General features: G+C 38.0%; 1 protein-coding gene across 1 annotated transcript in view; it reads left to right on the plus strand.

Moving 5' to 3' along the window:
* Positions 1-5,537, plus strand: part of LOC102022587 (interleukin-36 beta) — a 12,959-nt gene extending 7,422 nt beyond the window's left edge. The window contains exons 2-5 of the mRNA XM_005400590.2: positions 2,144-2,227; positions 2,716-2,823; positions 4,104-4,243; positions 4,910-5,537. Of these exons, the coding sequence (XP_005400647.1) occupies positions 2,212-2,227; positions 2,716-2,823; positions 4,104-4,243; positions 4,910-5,122 (477 nt within the window). The 5' untranslated portion in view covers positions 2,144-2,211 and the 3' untranslated portion in view covers positions 5,123-5,537. The remainder of the gene's footprint in view (positions 1-2,143; positions 2,228-2,715; positions 2,824-4,103; positions 4,244-4,909) is intronic.
* The last annotated feature ends 14,184 nt before the right edge of the window (positions 5,538-19,721 follow it).

Consider the following 19,721-nt stretch of genomic DNA (forward strand, 5'->3'; position numbering starts at 1 on the left):
TTTAAAATTTCCCTCATTAATTTTGCACAGAGGCTGTTGTTGTTATATGTCAAGTATCGTTAGATTTCTCAAAAAGTTATTATTTGGGTTTTCTCTATTTTCCTAATGTGAGCATTGATTGCAATGAATTTTCCTCTTGGAGCCACTTCCATCATGACTCCTGGGTTTCACTGAGTTGTATAGTCATTGTCTTTAACTTCCAGAAATTTAAAATTTGTGATATGACATTTTCTGTGACCCCATTGGTTGTTTATGAGTATTTTGTTAATTTTCCAGAAGGTTTCGACTTTTTTGAAATTTGTTTTTTCATTGTTTTCTATTTTCAATCCACATTGGCCTGATATTATATGTGGGATAAATTAAATTATTTTATATGTGCTTAATCTATGAACTAATAAATGACCTCTTTTGTTTTGTGATATAGTATGTGATCTATTTTGGAAAAAGTAACATATGCTGCTACAAAAGAGTGTATACTCTATTGTAGAGTTTTGGAATATTCTGTATATATCTTTTAAATGCATATGTTCAGGGGTGTGGGTCAGTTTCTGTTATTTATTGGGTTTTGGTTTAATTGATCTATTACTGAGAAATTTGTTGTTATTATCTACTATGATGGGGTTAGTGTTTATTTGATCTTTTAATTTTAACAGTTTTTGTGTTAAGAAGATAGGTGCTCCAGGATTTGGTGCATTTATGTTTATGAATGTTACCTCTTCTCGTTGGATTGATCCCTTAAGTAAAATGCAGTGACTTTCTCTATGTCTTCTAATGAGCTTTAGCATGAAGTTCACCATGTCTGATATCACAAATGCTATCCCTGCTTGTTTTGGGGGTTCTGGTGCATGAAATGTTGTATTCTGTCCTTTAATCTATGAATATCTTTTGGATTAGGGGAGTTTCCTGAATGCCAGCAGATTGCTGTACTCTGTTCTTTGATCCAGGCTGCCTATTTGTGCTTTCAATAGGAGAGTTGAGACTATTAACATTGAGACATATTACTTAGGTGTATTAGTTATTTAATATCATTGCCTTCTTTGTTGGTGAACCTTCTGTTTTTCTTTTTCATGCATTTTTTGCTGATGTTTATCCATTGATCTCGCTCATATACTTTGTGTATTTACTGTATCTATTTTGTGATTTCTGTTGAGAATATATATAAATATTTTCTCCACAGTTGGATTACTACTTATGTATCTTTTGAGCTGTATTTTTCTTCTAACTACCCTATTTTGTCATTGATTTTGAAGGATAGCTCTGCATGATTAGTTCATTGGGGATGGAAGTTATTTGCTATTAGGGCCTGTAATACTTTGCTACAAAATCTCTTGGCCTCTAGGGGTTGTGTTGAGAGTCTGCTGAGATTTCTAATTGGTTCTACCTTTATATATAATTTTTTGGTTTTCTTCACCTATTTTCAAAATTCTGATAGTTTGCTAGATATCTGGGAATTTAATAAGGACATGCCATGGTGAGCTTATTTTTTTGTCATAATAGTTTGACGTTCTACAAGTGTTGTTTACTTGTATTTTAAGCTTTTTTTATAGACACACTCCCTCATTGCCCTGAACTCAGAGGGTTACTGTTCTGGAGAAGACCGTATTGATGCTTTGCAATGTCCTAACCATCTCAAATGCACTGATGGATGTCATCCCAAGGCCATCACAACCTGGAGAGCCAAGACTGCCCTGGCCAACACGGGATGGAAGTTTCCATTCCATTCTGTTCTCTTAAGAGTTTGCTGACATGGAACATGCTCTTACCATCTTCCCTTTAAAATCTACATTTGAGACTATTAGTAGGCAAGAGGAAGACCATGAGAAGGGGTTTAAGAGCAGATAATAAGGGAGAGGAGATGAGCAAAATATATTGTATACATTGAACCATCCACCCCTATGTGATACCAGTGCAGAGTGTGGGGCAAGCAGGTGATAGGGGTGAATATGATCAAAGTATGTTATGTGCATGTACTAAACTGCCAGAATGAAACCCATTTACATGCACAAGTATGGTTTCTAAAGGAAAATTTTTAAAAATACATGTGTAACTGGGACTCAGGAAAGCTTTATCTAAAGTTTTACACAAAATTCCAGGGGAAAGGGAAGATAAATGGGTAACAGGTTTTCCTTCTCTCCATGACCAGGTGCTGATTACCTCCTGTTCACCTCCTTTGATATACCTTGTCTTCCTCACGGAAAATTGGAAATTCAAATGACTGAAAAAGAACGTAAGTGGTAAATCCAAATTTAAGACATTAAATTTGCAAGGCCACATTTCCTAGTCTATAAGTATGTTAGCTCTGGCTAAATAGCTCCCCAGAAATATGTGTTAGGAAATCTAGGGGCATTTAATTATTTTGTAATTATCTGCATTTAGAATTGCTGCTTCATTTTGACTAGGAAGATAAAAGGAAAGATAAAATATACTGGTGTCTAGATGAAATAGTTGTCCTTTTTTTTACTACATAGATACTTTGTCAATCAGAAAAAGATAACTCTAGAAAAGAAAGCAACTGTTGAATGTTTCTTGTGACAATGGATATGTTTAGATTCTTTCTGATGTTTTCAGCCACAAACCAGCCTGCTTTGTTTCCCTTTCACTCTCCTAACCAAATTTTCTTAGAACCATAAGCCTGCCTCAAGAATTCTGAAGCTGAAACTCTGAAAGTTAAATATAAGTTCACCTGTGTTTTGTGATTTTTTTCTCATCCTACAGTTCAAGAGATTCCCAGACACTATGACATTCATGATTCTCAGCAGATGGTATGGGTCCTGAGGGGAAACGTATTAATAACAGCTCCATCTAGCAACAATATTGAGCCTGGTGAGTAGTATTCAAAGCCATTGCCATTATTTTCCCTGGAATGATGCCACATCCCCTGGGGATAAAAGTGAGCCTGTATGAGCCCACCCTAGTCCTCATCAACTTTTGGGCAACAGCTCCATGTCCAAAAGAAGTGCAAGAAAGACCAAGAGGGCTCATTTCCACATAGGAAAACCAGTACCTAGGTACAGGGGTTTGGGGAAATGACATTTCCCATTACCAAAAAAAAAAATCTTCCCATGTGAAGAGACTGTCATTTCAAGCAATGGCTGACTTCTTTGGGGTTTCTCTCCTTTCAAGTGCAACAATTATGACTATGTCCTTAGATTCAAACACCCTGACCTCTAACATCAGATTGCATCGTCTCTTCTAATTTGGCATCTTCTGGTCATAACTGGCAATTTCTTTTCTAATAGTACCTTTTCTTCTATCAAAAGTCAGTCTATCTCAGCTTCTTTACCTTTCTTCTGTACCTCTGTGTTGATCTAGTTTGCCTATTAGCTGCATATTCCACCTTTATCTAGAATGTAACTCCTACAACCTCCAGTGTAACTTCTATAACCTTAATACTACAAATTCCTCTTGATGCTAGCATTCTATTCATATTACCATTCTATTTTCCTGCACCAATCATAGCTGAATTTCACCCAAATTTCATGAGAGTGATGGCTACATAACTTCTCTACAATTCTTGTTCATATTTACATCAAAGCAATATGATCTGTAGGCTGCTCTTCACTCCTGCTTGAGCTCCACTTTCCAAAGCTAGGGTTCAAATACCCAAACTCAAAGGACATGTCTCTGATCTCATATTTCTTGAGCCCTCATGCACAACTAATATGATTAGTAAGTTTGTTTTTTAACTCTTCATCTTATTCTACTGTACAACACTAGCTCTTTTTTTCAGATTCCTTTTAAGAGATGTTTTCCCTTCATAATACTTAGAAAAAAGTACTTTTAGAAATACTACATACCTCCATTTATATTTCATGGGTTACAGTTGAAGCACATGACCACATTTACCTGCAAAGTTGGTGGTATATTTTATTCTTATACTTGGAAAGTAATGTGCCCTGGTAAGAACTGAGGTTCTGATATTAAGGAAGGAAAAGGAAATGGGTTTAAGAATGGTGAAAGTGTCTTCTACCTGTGCTTACTTCAAAAAACCCATGAGAGATGTCCTGAATGCTCACTGTCTCTTGTTTTAGAAGCATAAGTGAGTGTGAGCTTGGAATGCTGGCTTCCTGCTGCTTACCTCTCCATTTATCCTATCTTTACAGTCACTCTTGCAATAATAGCATGCAGAGACACAGAACATCATGATAAAGAAAAAGGCAATCTAGTTTACCTGGGAATCAAGGACAAAAATCTTAGTTTCTTCTGCACAGAAACTGAGGGAAAGCCTACTTTACAACTTAAGGTAAGTGGATGTACAGCTACTGAGATCTTTGTCAAATGAAATTTTTGTAGTACAAAAATTGTAATACATTTTTGCATTTGTGTATTACAGAAGGAAAGTTATAGTTTTATAATCCTGAGTTATCACCACAAGCACAGAAACTCGACTTTTCTAGTTCTCAAATTAGTAAATGCCACTATAGGATGGTCATAACACCCACCTAGATATTTCTGAAATGTCAAGGGATGGTGACTACTTAGTCCAAATAAACTTACACCTAAAAATCCTCTAAGACAGTGAGATGCTCTCATTAGATAAAGAAAATCACACTGGGCAAAAGGAGACAGATTGTTTATCTCAATTTAGCAGAGTCACAGTTTATATCCATGTGCTAAAAGGAAAATTTAGAGTAATAGAAATAGCACTACAACTAATTATGAAAGGTGTAATGTATAAGCCCATTTGGAGCCTGGTAATCCAATGAGGCTGGCCTGCACCTCAGGATGAATGGGTACCAGGAGCTCCCAAGAAAGAAAGGCAAACTCCCCTCTATACTAGTAAAGAATCAGTAGCACCTTGTGGCATGGGACCTTGGGGTGGAGCTAGGCTATTGAGACTACTAGATACCTGATTGGACAGCCCAGCCTCTTCCTGCTCCTCACTAACAAGCCTGTTTTCTTACACCAGGAGATCGACATCATGGACCTGTACCGGGAGAAAACATCACAAAAGGCTTTTCTGTTTTTCCACAGTATGGAGGGCTCCACCTCTGCCTTTCAATCCGTCTCCTACCCTGGTTGGTTCATAGCCACTTCATCTGTGCCAAGTCAACCCATCTTCCTCACCCAAGAGAGGGGCTTAACTGACAGCACCAACTTCTATTTAAACCCTAAGAATTAAATCCGGTCTGGGCTGTGGGTTGCTAATTCCAAGATAGAGCATCAGTCTTTTATTTCAGAAAAGAGAAACTCATCTTAAGAGACCACTGGGCCTTGATGAGGTCATCAACATCTCAACCCACCAATACCCCTTCTCATTGATTGTCCCAACACTATTTCCTCCTCCAGATGTTCATTTCTGCACTGTGTCACTCACTTAACAACATATCACTGGGAAGCCAAAGAGACACTCTCACTCTTTGCTGAAATTGTCCCACCATGTGTTCAGCTATCAAGTCCACTTTCATCTACCCATACATTTTTTACAGGCACTGTCCATTCCAATTCCTGTGCCAACCCCTGGCCCAGAGGTGGAGATCCCAAATGATCTTGTTTGCACAATTGTGTCAATAAAATAATATTACTTATTAATTTTATATGTTTGTTTTAAACATTGCAATATATACCCCAAAAGGTAAATGTGAAGAACAAAATACATGTAAAATAAAAAATTTATATGTCTTGATAAACGTATCAAGATGGTGGATTCATAATATCGTAAGTTAACCATTTGACACACTGTATTGTTGGAGATGCCTGCAGTGGGCTCCAATCTCCTGCCCGGGTTTCAGTGCATGGCAGAAAAGAAAAGAAAGAGAAAGAGACAAAGTAGAGGAGTGCACCTCGGTGTTTATCTACTCGGGTAAATGGTGAGGGGATTGCAACTGAATGTGCTAAACAAGTGGCAAGGCTGGAAAGTCTTGCAACAGAGAGAATAAAGCATTCTTGCCAAGGAGCCCGATTTAGTTAAAGTTAATCAGTAATCTGCCTTGTAGCCAATTCTGAAAAGGAATTTTACTATGGAGTCATACAGACCTCAGCAGAGATGTTATCTCATATCTTAGCCCTAATCGCAGCTGGTCTATCTGAGCTCAAACACAGCCACTGATAATAAACTCTATATTAGTCCATTATCACCCACCTGCTTTCATGAAGGTATGGACCCAGTCTCAGCCATATTAACTAATTAAACTGAAAGCAAATTTAGAAACATCATCTCTATGTGTCCTGCACTGCTTATAAGTAAACACAGTCAGCTACACTTGTGTGTGGAGAAGGGTGACATGGCATTCCTCCACACGATATGCAATTTAGTTATGATTGTTAAAATTGATGATTGTAAATCAATTCATACTCCAAAGTGTCATTCATTGTACATCAGAAGCTCCTGAACAACCTGAGAACAAGCTTGAGAGTGGTGCTGGGTGGATGGAGAGGGTGAACAGAGACTCCAGAATGCACATGTCTTACCTTACTACCTAAAACAGTTTCAAGCAACTAGAATTCCATTGCCTCAAATAAAAATGAGAGATGACATTTTGAGACTCCTTGGGGAATTAACTCTTTAAAAGACAAATTCTGGGCATATAAATTGTTGACTTGCTAAATGGTGTCTATTTCCAGGCTAATTTGATATCCTATTCTCAATTTCTGTAAAACCTTAGTACTTATCACTGAAATACTGTAAACTTCTCCAAAGATTCACAAGACTAAACACACACACACACACACATGCATACACACATGCACATACACATGCACATGCACACACACAAATTCATTGATCTCAGTTTCAATGAGATCAGGCAGCTTCTCAGAACTAATTGTACTGTCCTTATTTTATCTCATGAATTGATTGAAAATAGAAACATCAACTATGATATGATCTTACTGTTAATCTATTTTCTGGAATTTCAGTAGTTTATCTGATCTATAGTTTCTTTGTGGGGAAGTTTTAAGTCAATGGTTCATTTTGTGAGCATTACACTAGGCAAAAACTGTAATATAACCTTCAGACACATGACCCAAGCACATGCAGTCTGTAATCATTATAATAATCTGAACATGAATGTGCACATGACAAAAACGATTTCCTCAGAAGAGCAGCCTTCTTGTGCATGACAAACAGAAGTATCAGGTCTTGCAATGCATGCCAGTTCCTGAAGTCAAATTTTCCAGCCACAAAAAATATGTTCAAAAACCTATCCTTCTTCAATAAAGTCAGGTTGCTCCACTGCCTGGGATACTAATGTGGATATTTCTTGAATCCTCTCCCATCACCCTCTTTCCTCTGGTTAGCCTGCCTTTCATCCTGCATTTCTGTGAAACAAGCTTTGAGAAGGTGTCATCTGACAACCTGTCATCTCAGCTGCATGGAGCACCTATGCTTATAAGAAGCCCTTGACAAAGTGCTGTGGGAATGGATGTCCATCCCTCACTTTGACAATCCACAGTTTCATTGTACATGGTTCACCCCAAACTGTCCCTGTCGTGAGAAAGAAGAGGTTGAGAAAGTAAAATCTTGGAAAGACACAAGACTTAACTTCAGATATATTGTTTGCTGCTGTGGGTTGAAGAACATGATTTTTTGGCTTGGATCTAAGCTAGCAACCAAAGGAGGAGGTGTAAGAAGACAGCCTTCAGGTGCATGGCAGAGCTGAACTCGGGAACTCCCTCTGTTGGCTTCTCCCTCTCTTCGTTTTCATTTGTCAGCCCTTCTCCTATTTCCTGGAGTCACTTTTCATCATCCTGCATGCAAACCCTTGTCTCAAGCTCTTCTTTCTGGGGGGACCAATTCTATCTAGGTAAACTTCTTTATTAGTGTCCCCCCAGTGTTGGCTTTCTTCCCTCTGTGGTGCCGCTCAGACTCTGTCATACAGCTCCAGCACTTGTGTATCTGTGTATCTCTCCCACCTATGTCTTCATAATAACCTAAATCTGTTTCATATTTATAGGCATCTCATCCTTCAACCAATGACAGCAGCTTCTTTTGAAATCACACCACTTTGCCTTTCCATACGACACTTCATTTTTCAGATTTTGTGTTACTCTGGCCTCCTGTAAATATTTTCTGAAAACCTACTGCGGAAATTAACTAATTCTCATTGCATATATTACAACTTCCCATTGATGCTGAAGTAATTCTGATAGGATCTGGTATTACAATTGCAGAGAAGACCCTCAACTTTAAGAAACATCAAAGGAACTTCCAAGCTTCTCAAAGCACATGGAGCAGGAAAGCAGAGAAGCATTTCCAGGAATTTCCCCATTTCAATTTGTCCTCCTCTCCCCCTATTTCAATGTGACTCTAGAGGCTGTGAGGGTGTTATGATGTGCACTAAGCAGTGGATGGTTGCAGGAACAAAGTATAGCTCAGAGGAAGCTCCAAGGGCCACCAACATGTGTCCACTAACCCTGTCTCAGAGGCCTCTGTGCAGAATGTGAGGGTTTGCACTTTGTCCAAGCCCCGTCTACTCACATACACTTTTACACATGATCAAAATTCTGTAGGGACACAGGAGGAAGAGCCCGGGGGATTTTCTGTTGCAATTCTTTTCTCTGACAAAAGTCAGAAAAAAGTACAAAATGATGGAAAAGATGACCATGAGTTATTTGTAATGACATTGTAGTTGGGCACATAGTAGGCAGGGCTTCCACGAATGTGAGTTCTGTGAATAGTAGAATGGAGAGAAAGAATGGCAAATGAAGTTTAAAGGAACATTATGCAACACCCCTGCAGTTGGCTTCAAGCTATTGCCAGTTGAAAAGGTGCATGGAAGGGAGACAGAGCAAGAGAAAAAATGGTAGTGCAGTGGGCATTTGGGGTCATCAGTTGTACATGGGGAACAAAATTCCAAAAGGCAACTGGAACATCAGTATTTATTGATGGAGGAAAATGGAGAGGGGATGATCAGATGACTCAGACAGCAGTGGTGATGTTAAGCTAATCAGGATCTTGCCTTGGAGCATCTTTAGCGTTAGTGGTGTTAGCGTTGAGTTAGTCTCAGTCTTAGTTTTAGCCTTAGTCTCAGTCTCAGTCTCAGTCTTAGTCTTAGTCTTAGTCTTAGTCTTTTAGTCTTAGTCTTAGTCAGAGGGAGAGAATGGTCCACCCCTAAAGAAATAATGGGAAATCTCTAAAAGGTGTTACCAATAATCCCAAGTTTCCTTTTACCCCTTAGAGAAGTATGTAAAACTAGCCATTGTGAATTTGTTGTCCCCAGCATTTCTTATTAAAGGTGATTATCTCTGAGAATACTGTCCTGTCTGCAAGATGATCTGGAGAGAAATCATGGCAAGAGAAATAGTCCTCTGAGGACAGGGACTATGCCTCTTTTAAACACCTGTTTCTATTTAAAACTGTTATTGTACTCATACAGTTTCTTAGGAATGTTTCATCCTCTCCGTGAAATTATCTGTGCTATAAAAACCAGTCAGTCTGCCCTGTGCTATATAAAACTCTCTGGCTCATTTTGAGGGGGGAAAGAAGAGTTAATTTCCAGTTCCATCTAAGGACTAAAAGGTAGATAAATTTGGACTAAAACTTGGACATTTATTCCTTGAGAGCTTCACAGTTACATCTAGACCAGTATTTTAGAATATAGCCTGGAGAAATGTGAAGATCAGCTTTACCATGGGAAGATCCCAGGGACGGGAAACTCACCATTCTAGAGACTTGGTCCTGAAATTCAGCAGCCATAGAGGAGAGACTTGCCTTGAATGAAACAATGTTGTAAACTGTGTTATTTCTCAGGGGCATGGCAGTAGATAATGGATTGAAGAGTGACTCTAAGTACAACATGAGAAATAAATCTGAACCATCTCAGATGCACCAGGACATTTAATAGCAGTAGTTTTCCCAAGGTGGTTCTCTTATCCTTAGCAAAACATGTCTCCAGAGAAAAAAGTTATAATTGACTCCAAATGTATTGCCAAACAGAAAACAAAACCAACAATCAAAGGACCTGAACGGCTGCTTTTTAGCCTTTTACTAGAGAGTGAGAGAAACTGTAAGAGGTGCAATTATGCTGTTTAGATCTTTCTTTCTAATATATGACTCTAAATCAAAGGTTTTTAAATCCAAGCCTGCAAAAGAGCTCTATTGCCTCTTGGCAGAGAAAAGGCAGCTAACAGTCCAGAACAAATCTCAGCCCTAGGACATGGAGATCTTTAAGACATTTTGGGTTCTTTATCCAGTCACATCTTCATCAGTGCTGGCTAGACTCTATTTAAAATCATTATGAAAATATTCATCTTTGAGTATCTGTAATATGCTTAAGGAACTCACAGATTAAAGGCATTACTCCTTGTCTCTCATTAGAAGACAATGTTTGATTTAAGTGTACCATTACATCTTTCCAACCTACTTTATAGGTCTGAGTAAGTCCTCCAATGACCCCAATGTTCTCATCAGGATCATCTGAAAACTCTCCTAGATCTTGCCTGATCTGTTTTAAGTCATTGAGAGAATAAGGGTACATGAACACATGTCATTCTAAATTTCTTATTTACTTCACACAGGGATATTGTCCTTAAGGAGCTTGAATAAAACCAGCCAAGGATGGATGTAGCCCTCTGGAGGCTTTAATTATGACTGGCATAGAATCTCCACCCTCAGGACCAGAAACGCAAATAAGAGAAACCTCAAACTCAGTAATAATGGATGAGGCTTTGTTTAAGGTTGTGTTGGAAACTTCATCTTCAGCATCCAAAGGTTGAGAAAAGTAGCCTCATCCTCAGTGGTAGTAGACACCTTAAGAGCCAGAGGTGTCTGGTTTACCTATGGCTCACATTTACATTAGAACACAAGCAAGGATTATTTCTTTATTGCAAAGAAAGTCTGAATATAAGGCAATTTTGAACATTTTTCCTCTTTCTTACACTACAATGCTAGTTGTGAGATAGCATCATAATGAATATTTCCCTTTGTATTAATGGTCATGTTTAAAGAAGAAAGCATTGCTTAGCCCTAAACCATTGCTTTCTCATTCTAGGAAAGAGGATTCTAAATGTTCCTTTTTTATTTGTTTTGAAATCAATCATCTTCACATTTTCAACTTCTCCTCATTTAAGGGCCATAGATTAACCCATACTGTCCCAGTAACTGTCCCTTGGGTTTAAAATAGTTTGTGTTAACATTGACTCAAAAAGTCCCACTGCAAAGAGTACCTGTACTGAAGCATTCCTCCCACCTCAACCTCTGCTGTAGCTGGCACTATAGACACGTGCCGCTATGCTGAGCTGTGCAAAGGAAGCAGGGAAACAGAGAAAGGAAAATCACTTTTCTATTATACAGCTGTGTCTCGAACTGCCACAGTCACCTTATTCCCTTTAGAACAGGTCCTGTGCCACCATCACTCCCTCTGTCACTTTGACCCCCAGATACAAACATGCCACTATCTTGGGAGTGCTGGATCAGTCTCTAAAAATTCTGCACATGAGGGTGAAGAAAGTCTCTCCATAAATCTCATTAATGTACTGCATGTGTTGTGCCATATCTGCAAAGGCTCCTGTACCCAAAAGTACCTCCACTGTTGTGTTGGCTCTATCTCCCTGTCTTTCTATCAACTTGATCTGTTGCCAGTTCCTGTAATGGCATACTGTCATAAAGATACTGACTAGGGGATAATCAAGCATAAGTACATTTCCTAACATCATGTGGTGTTAGATGATGTTTTGCCACAACTGAATCTACAGTGAATGGTCCCTGAACTCCATTATTTATGGCACTCAGTTTTAATTCTTTAAGCAGTTTAAAATCAAACAACCAGTGTTCAGGGACAAGCTAATTTTCACTAGTAGGATCATTTCTTACCTCCACTGGGAAAAAACAAGATCCAAGAACATCTTCTTGCATAGCTGCCTTCTTAGCAGCCTGTTGGTATTTACACATACAAGGTTCAGAATATTTTATCTTTAAATAGTTTAGTGTCACAGGCTGAGGAGTTTCTTTAAATTCCTTACCTGGTGCTCAGTCTCCCTCAGGAACCAGCAGCACAATGGACTGCTTTTTTTTCTTTATATTTTTCTCCTCATCCTGTTCTAAAAAAGAAACTTTAGGAATACTGGTACTTAGTGGAACTAAAACAGACTTAACAGAGGCTTGAGCTGAGGTCTCAGGAGAAAGTTTCTCCACTGCATGACACTGTTTAAATTTTTTTCCACCCTGGCTCAGCATTCAGTACTCAGAGTTTCCACTTACAGGAACTAGGATTGTATGTAGTTATTTCCTGGAGTATTTTGGTGATATTGCTAGCTGGCTCTATGTACTTGGCCTTCTTTAAAAGAGCTTTTAAAAAAAGAGATTTCAAAGAAAGAGATCGCCCCTTGTTTTAATTCCAGTGAAATTCTTACTCATGTTGAAAGCACTACTCTTATCTCCATGGCAGATGTCTCTGGAACCACCACATGAGGTCCAAACAAAGTTAAAACACTCTGAATAAATCCACTAGGCAGTAAGAATGCCTTGGGTTCAGGCCACATTGGACACCAGCTATTGGAGCCTCTTCAGTAGGCTGCAATCTTCTTCCAGGTTTTACATGGTGGAAGAAAGAGAGACAGACAAAATGATGATGCAGCAGGGATCTGGGACGACAAGTTGTTTATGGAGAACAAAAGACCACGAGGCAGCCAAAACCTCAGTGTTTATTGATTGAGGAAAATGGTGAGGGGGTTATCAGATGACTCAGCAGGTGACGGTGATCTTAAATTGATGAGGATCTTGTATCAGAGAGACTGCAGTCTTAGCAGTCTTAGTCTTATTCTCAGTATGTGGGAGAGGATGGCTCACACCAAATGAGATCATGGGAAATCTCAAAGGGGGATACCAATAATCCCAAGTCTCTGTTTATCCCTTAGGGAAGTAAGTAAAAATAACCATTGTGAATTTGTGGACCCCAAAAGCACATTACAGTGCTAGGCTGTGCATGTAAACATTCATTTCTGAGCAAGGCCAAGGGCACTGGCCATGAGCAAGAGACAAATGGTCAGCCCGCCAACACTGCACCACCTATGCCCTTTAATAGAAATTGCACATAGCTGAAGAGTGGGCTAAAAGTAAAAGTAAATATCTTTAAAGTTAATGACATATTTGCACCCAGGTTGTCAACCAATTCAAATGATATCAATAACTGGTTTTATATATACACTACCAACTGTTGTCTGTGTATAAGAGTTATTCACTGTTCAAAAATAATGCATTGTTATCATCTGGAGTCATCAGAGCAGAAATTAATGCAATGGAGACTAAGAAAAGAACAGAAGAAATTAATTAGTCAAAGAGTTGGTTCTTTGAAAGAATAAATAAAATTGATAAACCCTCAGTCAACCTTATCAAAAAGGAAAGAAAAAACTCAAATCAATGCAATAAAGAATGAATAGGGTGAAATCGCTACAGATCCTGTGGAAATTCCCAAGATCTGCTCTGATATTTATAATTTCCTGCCTTCTTTGGGCTTTGGGCTTGAGTTGCTCTTGTGTAGGAGCTTTAGGTATAGCATTAGATTTTTTGTTTGTGCTCATTCTGTTCTCCTGATATGAGAATTCACTGCCATATATTTCCCTCTGCTTTCATTGTGTCCCACAGATTCTGGTCAGTTGTATTTGCACTTTCATTTGACTGTAGATATTGTTTAATTTCTTCTTGAATTTCATCTGTGACCCATTGGTTGTTCAGGAGGATGTTATTTAACTTCCATGTACTTATGGAGTTTTTTGGTTTCTTTTGTCAATAATTGCCAGTTTCATTGCACTATGGTCAAGTAGTATGCATGGGATAATTTCAATTCCTTTGTATTTATTTAGGCATGTTCTATGGGCTAGTATATGGTCTGTTTAGAGCATGTCCTATGTGCAGCCGAGAAGAATGAGTATTCTGATGTTTGGTGGAACACTCAGTAAACACCTACTAAGTCGATTTGTTCACAAGTTTGGTTCAGTTCTGTTATTTTGTTGCTGAATTTTTGTCCAGTGGATCTATCTCTTTGTAACAATAGGATTAAGGTTCCATGTTAAGATTGTGTTGTTGCTTATTTGATTTTTCATGTGTATTAATATTTGTCTTATATAGTTAGGTGCTCTCATATTTGGTGCATATATATTTATCATTGGTATCTCTTCCTCTTGCAGTTTTCCCCTAACAAGTTTGTCATGATATTAGTAATCTCTTTTAATCATTCTTGGCTTGAAGTTCATATTGTCTGCGAGCAGAATAGCTACTTCTACTTTTTTCTGGGATCCTGTTACATGTGGCATTATTTTCTAGCATTGTTTGACTTTCAGCCTATGAATTTCCTTTGAATTAAATGTGTTTCTTGTATATAGTATATTGTTGGATTTTCTTTCTTGATCCATTCTGTCAGTCTCTTTTTTTTGATCGGTGAATTGAGCCCATTTACATTAATGGTTATAACTAATATGTATTGGTTTATCTTTGTCATGTTATTTTCCTGATGTTGGTTCCCTACATGTCCCCTCTGTTTAATTGCTTACTCTGTTTGGTGGTTTCCTTCTGTTGCTGTCTTTGGAATTTTGGATATTTTTATCTCTTTCTGTAATATCTTTAAATATTCTTTGCAGGGTTGGTTTTGTTGTCATGAATTTCTTCCATTCTTCTTTGTCCTGGAAATATCTTACATCTTCTTTATTTTTGAAAGATAATTTTGCAGCGTACATCAGTCTGGGTTACAAGTTGTTTTCCTACAGGACTTGCAATACTTCACACTAAGCTCTTCTTGACTTGATGGTTTGTGTTGAGAAGTGTGTTGTGATTCTGATGGGCTTTTCTTTCATAAGTGATCTGTTTCTTTTCTCTAACAGCTTTTAGTAGTTTTGACTTGTGCTGAATGTCTTAGACCTTGATTATTATATGCCTGAGCATAGATTTATTTTGGTTATGGCTAGCTGCAATTCTATGTGACCCATTCATTTGTATGTAAGATTCTTTTCCCATGCTTGGGAAATTTGCAGCTATTATTTCTGCAAATAGTCTTTCATGTCATTTGTGTTGACTCTTGCTTTTCAATTGACACCTCTCAGTCTTATGTCATTTATCTTTGCATCATCTTGCTGCTGTTGAATTGTTATTTCCTGGTTCCTTGTTAATTTTAACAGATATCTCCTTCCATGATCATTAGCTGCAATCCTGTCTTCAAAGCCTGAAAGTCTATCTTCAATTTTGTTGAAGCAGTTTTGCCAGTTTTAATGGAATTTTTAATTTCCTGGATATCTCTTTAAATCTGTTCATGCATTTGAATTCTTTCCTATATTGTTCATTCAATGTTTCCATCATTTTCCTATGCTCCTCTATTTTTATGTATGTCTTTAGATATGCTGAGCATTTCTTTCATTGTGGTGATCATTTCTTTTTTTCACCTGAGAGATTATTTTTGATCTGGTTTCCCCTATAGCCTGATGGAGTTGCTTCTTTACTTCAGATACTATCATTTCAGAAATTTCAGGTGTGTGCCTCCCCACTTCTTCTATGTCAGTGTCTCCTAACTCGATCTGGGTGGGCTGGTTATCTGAGATTACATTTTGCTTCTTTATCTTGACATTTTCTAGTTCAAATAATTCTTATATTGTTTTCTGTGATGATCCTTGTGTTTTGGTAGTAGTAACTGTATCACTTTTATCAAGGCCTTTCTAGGAAAAGTCTATACTTCAGGGATATCTTCTGTGTGTAGGAGATTCTTAGTTTGTGTCTGTCCCAAGATCCTACTTTCCCAATGAATTGAGAGTGTGATGTTGGTTTCCATCTGGCTCAGTCTCCAGTATTTTAGTATTGGGCTGCAATGAGGTTATTAACACAGAACTTCCCAATTTTGTTCCACAAGGGGAAACAACTGATTAAAATAGATTTGACATCTTAGCTACAGTTGTACAAATAGCAATAATGATAACATCAAGCACAATTTAGAAATTGACAAACCGTGGTAACTACTGATTTTGAACTTTAGACTGTAGGAGCCAAGTCTATATTTCTATAACAGAACCAATATTGAAATAAGAGTTTCTATGCAAAATGTTTTCCATTGCTGGAGTGGATCTTCCCTGGGTTCCTCAGGGTGGGCCACTTGCCATGTGCCAGACACTTCCCCCTCTGGCTTTCTGTACCACCATATAGGGGAATGGGCCAAGCACATGTGTTCCTCCAGACCGAGGTTCCTGCAATTGTGGAGATGCAATGAGCAGGGTTTCTCACCTCAAAAGTATGCACCTAGGATTCTACAATGCTCCTTCAGTGGCAAAAGGGCAACTGATGGGGTTTTTCTTCTCCTGCCTGGACCACTGAGACACCTGTGAGGCTTCCACAATGATGGAGGTGTGATGGGTGGCATTTCTCCCCTCCTGAGTGGTTCACCAAGGGTCTATTACTGAGTTTAAAACTAAATCAAATGATGTTTCATAAAATGTTTTCAGGAATCAGTATGTGAAGGATTGAATAAATAACCATTATCTCAATTTATGACATAATATATATATATATATGTATATATGTATATATAAATCTAATCTTTAAAATTAAGCCCTGGAGTTAATATTACGTGAGTTTAGTGCACACCTAGTGACTGATATATTTTATGTAATGTATATCTAGTTCTTAAGTATGAAATGACCAAAATTTGACATCTCTATCAGTTTGGTCTTGCCATTTAAATTACATATTTTAATTAAACATTTGGTACAATTTGATTAAACATACTTGCATATTGGATAATGAGCCTATTTTGGGTCAATGGCACAATTTCCAAAATGTATAAAACCTCTAAAGATGTTCATTTCTTCTGCTCAGCATGGTTACACCCTATAAACCTGTTAGAAATATAAATTCTGCCATAAGTATAAAAAACAAATAGATAGAGACAAAAAGTTCTGTACACAATTGTGAGGCTAATTATTGCTACTTCACATTGTACTAAATGTATTTTTGTTTCCCAAGCACACAGGGCTTCAAACATGCAAAGGTCAAAAAGAAAAAGCATCTTATTATGCTAATGTCTTCCTGAGTAGTGTTCCTTGTGATGACAAAAAAGTTTACAATTGTTGTATGATTGTGTTATATCAGAATGTATCTCATGGTTGTTAAATGACATCACCAGACTTTTAAAAATTCTTTATAAGTTTGTTATACTGCATAGGTCACAGGTTCCTAGATATAAAAATCTTTAGGGTAATATTTTGAGTAAAGTCCAGTCATCGTACAAATCTCCTTTTTCTGAATCTTAATCTGTTAATAAGGATTAAAATAGTCATGTGTTGGGAACAAAATATAATCAATACATCTCTCTATGAATGACAAAGTTGCCTTGGCTATTCAAGACAAAAGTTGAGGCAGGGTGCAGCCTTGGGTTGGGCTTCCCATGCAGCTGTGACCTCAAGATAGTGCAGCATCACACACAGTCTGACCTCACTATCCTATGCATTTTTTCTGTTGTTTTTCCATTAATCTATCCCACAAAGGATACAAGGGAGATTTCAAAGATATATAATAAATCTTAAATGCTTATAAAGTTTTCAGTGTTTCTCCCCAACACATCAACTTTAGGTTTTACTTGATAAATTTGGGGTCAATTTAAAATATTTTAGAGGAATAATTTTTTACTATAACCAATGTCCCAGGCTTCCACAGTCCCTACTCACCCCTGTTCCAAGTGACTCCCACAAGGACATTCATAGGTCCCTCTTTCATAGGAAAAAAAATTCTCACCTTTTATTTAAATGACCAAAAAGATATGGACAGAGAAAGGCACCTGTGTAAGACATCAGAGAGACATCTCTCCTTTGGTCAACATATATTAGAATGTAGATGGAGCAAAGATATTGACACAGAATAGTACATATTTAATTTCTGGGCCACTTCATCAGCTAAGTCTGCCTGTTAAGAGGGACTTGTATTCCCTAGGAAAATGCCAGCCATCTGACATATCTCAATTAATGCAAGATATTTTCCAGTAGGCTTTCCTCTGTACATGGGAAAGTCTTCAAAATTTATCCTGGCTAGGGGATCCACTAGGAGAAAGGGATCTCAGAAAATATGCCAGAAGGCAAGACCTCCTCCCATTCCTTCTCAGGTGCTCACTGGGGCACATCTTGACTGTAGCCATAAGGGTAAAGAGAAATAGACTTCTCCCATTGCCTTTTAGAGGCACTGAGAGGAACAAGGAGGCCCCTATTGTGGCCATGAACAAAGGAAAGAAGACTCCCACAAAGTAAATAGTTCCCATCTCACTCCTCTGTGAGAATGGACAAGGGCACATTATGGCTGTTGCTGGTAGCACAAGAGGAAATTAGTCTTCTTCTGTCACTGTTGCAAGCCAGAAAAGGAAGTTATCCAGCAATACGATAGGGACCATCTCAAGCTTCTCACATTCTTTATGTGTTTCAGGTGGGAAATTTGGTTGTCTTTCCTTCCATGGGACCACCTTTGGACTGTATTCTCAAGAATTGGGAGAAATTTGGTCCTCAGTCCTTGAGAAACATATTTGATTTTCACTACACACAGTCATGGATAAAGTATCCATGTGCAGATGGTAAGACTTGGACAGTCAGAGAAACTATCAATTATAATATAATGATCCAACTAGGCCTCTATTGAAAAACATAGGGTAAAGGCCCTGCATGCCCCATGAACTGGCTTTTTTTACTTTTAGAGATGGTCCTAGTGTTCTCTCCTTTGAGAGATGGTAATGTTGTGTAGACTCAACCCCCTTACCAAAAGTCAAAGCCTCAAAATTCACTTTGTAATAAGGTGAGATGGCCAGCAAATATTGCACTTAACAATCTACAGCTCTTCTTTATGGTAAGGTATTCTATATTAAAATAAAAGTCTAAATATACTTTTTAAAAAGCAAAAAACATGGTTCTCATCTAAGTGTTTCAATATCATTGTGCTAAAATGCTGTTATGCTTTAGATTTCAACTGTCCCTGTAAAAATTTATAACTATTATCTCCTATGATTCTATAAAACTTTGATTTGTAAAGCAGTCACTGTTGTGCTCCCTTTAGTACTCATGTAACGATCTTCTGTGTGTTCTAAAACCAAAGGGCTCTAAGACCAAGGCTAAATATGTAACTAAGCTATGGGAACAGCCAATATTTTTGGCCTTGCCGTGCACAGTCAGCAAGGACTCAGGACATGAGGTAACATCTCTACAGGGTCCTATCATTCTGGTGAGTCACACAACTGTCTAGGAAGGGAGATTGTTATACCCCAGAGAACAGGATTCAACTAATGTACATTGTCTTAAAAGAAGAGTCACCAGAGAAAAAGCATCTCCCATCCTTCCGAATATAACCATATGGTCAAGTGAGACTATGACACATCCTGGCAGATGACATTGGAAGTAGAGTTAAAAGGCTCTGTGCGTGGTTCCAAAAGTAAACTCTGGGAAGCCTTAATTGATGTTAACACACAACAAAAGGTTAATTCTAATTCACACAATTCTTACTTAAAATTGGTCTTATACATCCGGCAAGACATGTTCGAGGCCAGTCTGGGCTACACATTGAGTTCAAGACCAGCAGGAACTACAGAGTGAGACCATGTCTCACACACAACAAAAGAAAAAGTCCAGCAAGAAAGTATAACCAACAATATATGAAGAAGTATAAATAGTAATTTAGGATAAATATGCAAAAGAGTTCCAAATCCTATATACAGGCCCTGCTGACAGTCTCCACCTGAACCTATAAATTGTCATAATTTATAAATCCATAATTTGTGGTTCAGTAAGGCAAAAAAGCCACAATCAAAGCTATAAAATCCAACGGTACTTTTACTTAC

This window comes from Chinchilla lanigera, unplaced genomic scaffold (assembly GCF_000276665.1).
Source record: "Chinchilla lanigera isolate Chin_1 unplaced genomic scaffold, ChiLan1.0 scaffold00069, whole genome shotgun sequence".
In the NCBI taxonomy this organism is placed as follows: Eukaryota; Metazoa; Chordata; class Mammalia; order Rodentia; family Chinchillidae; genus Chinchilla; species Chinchilla lanigera.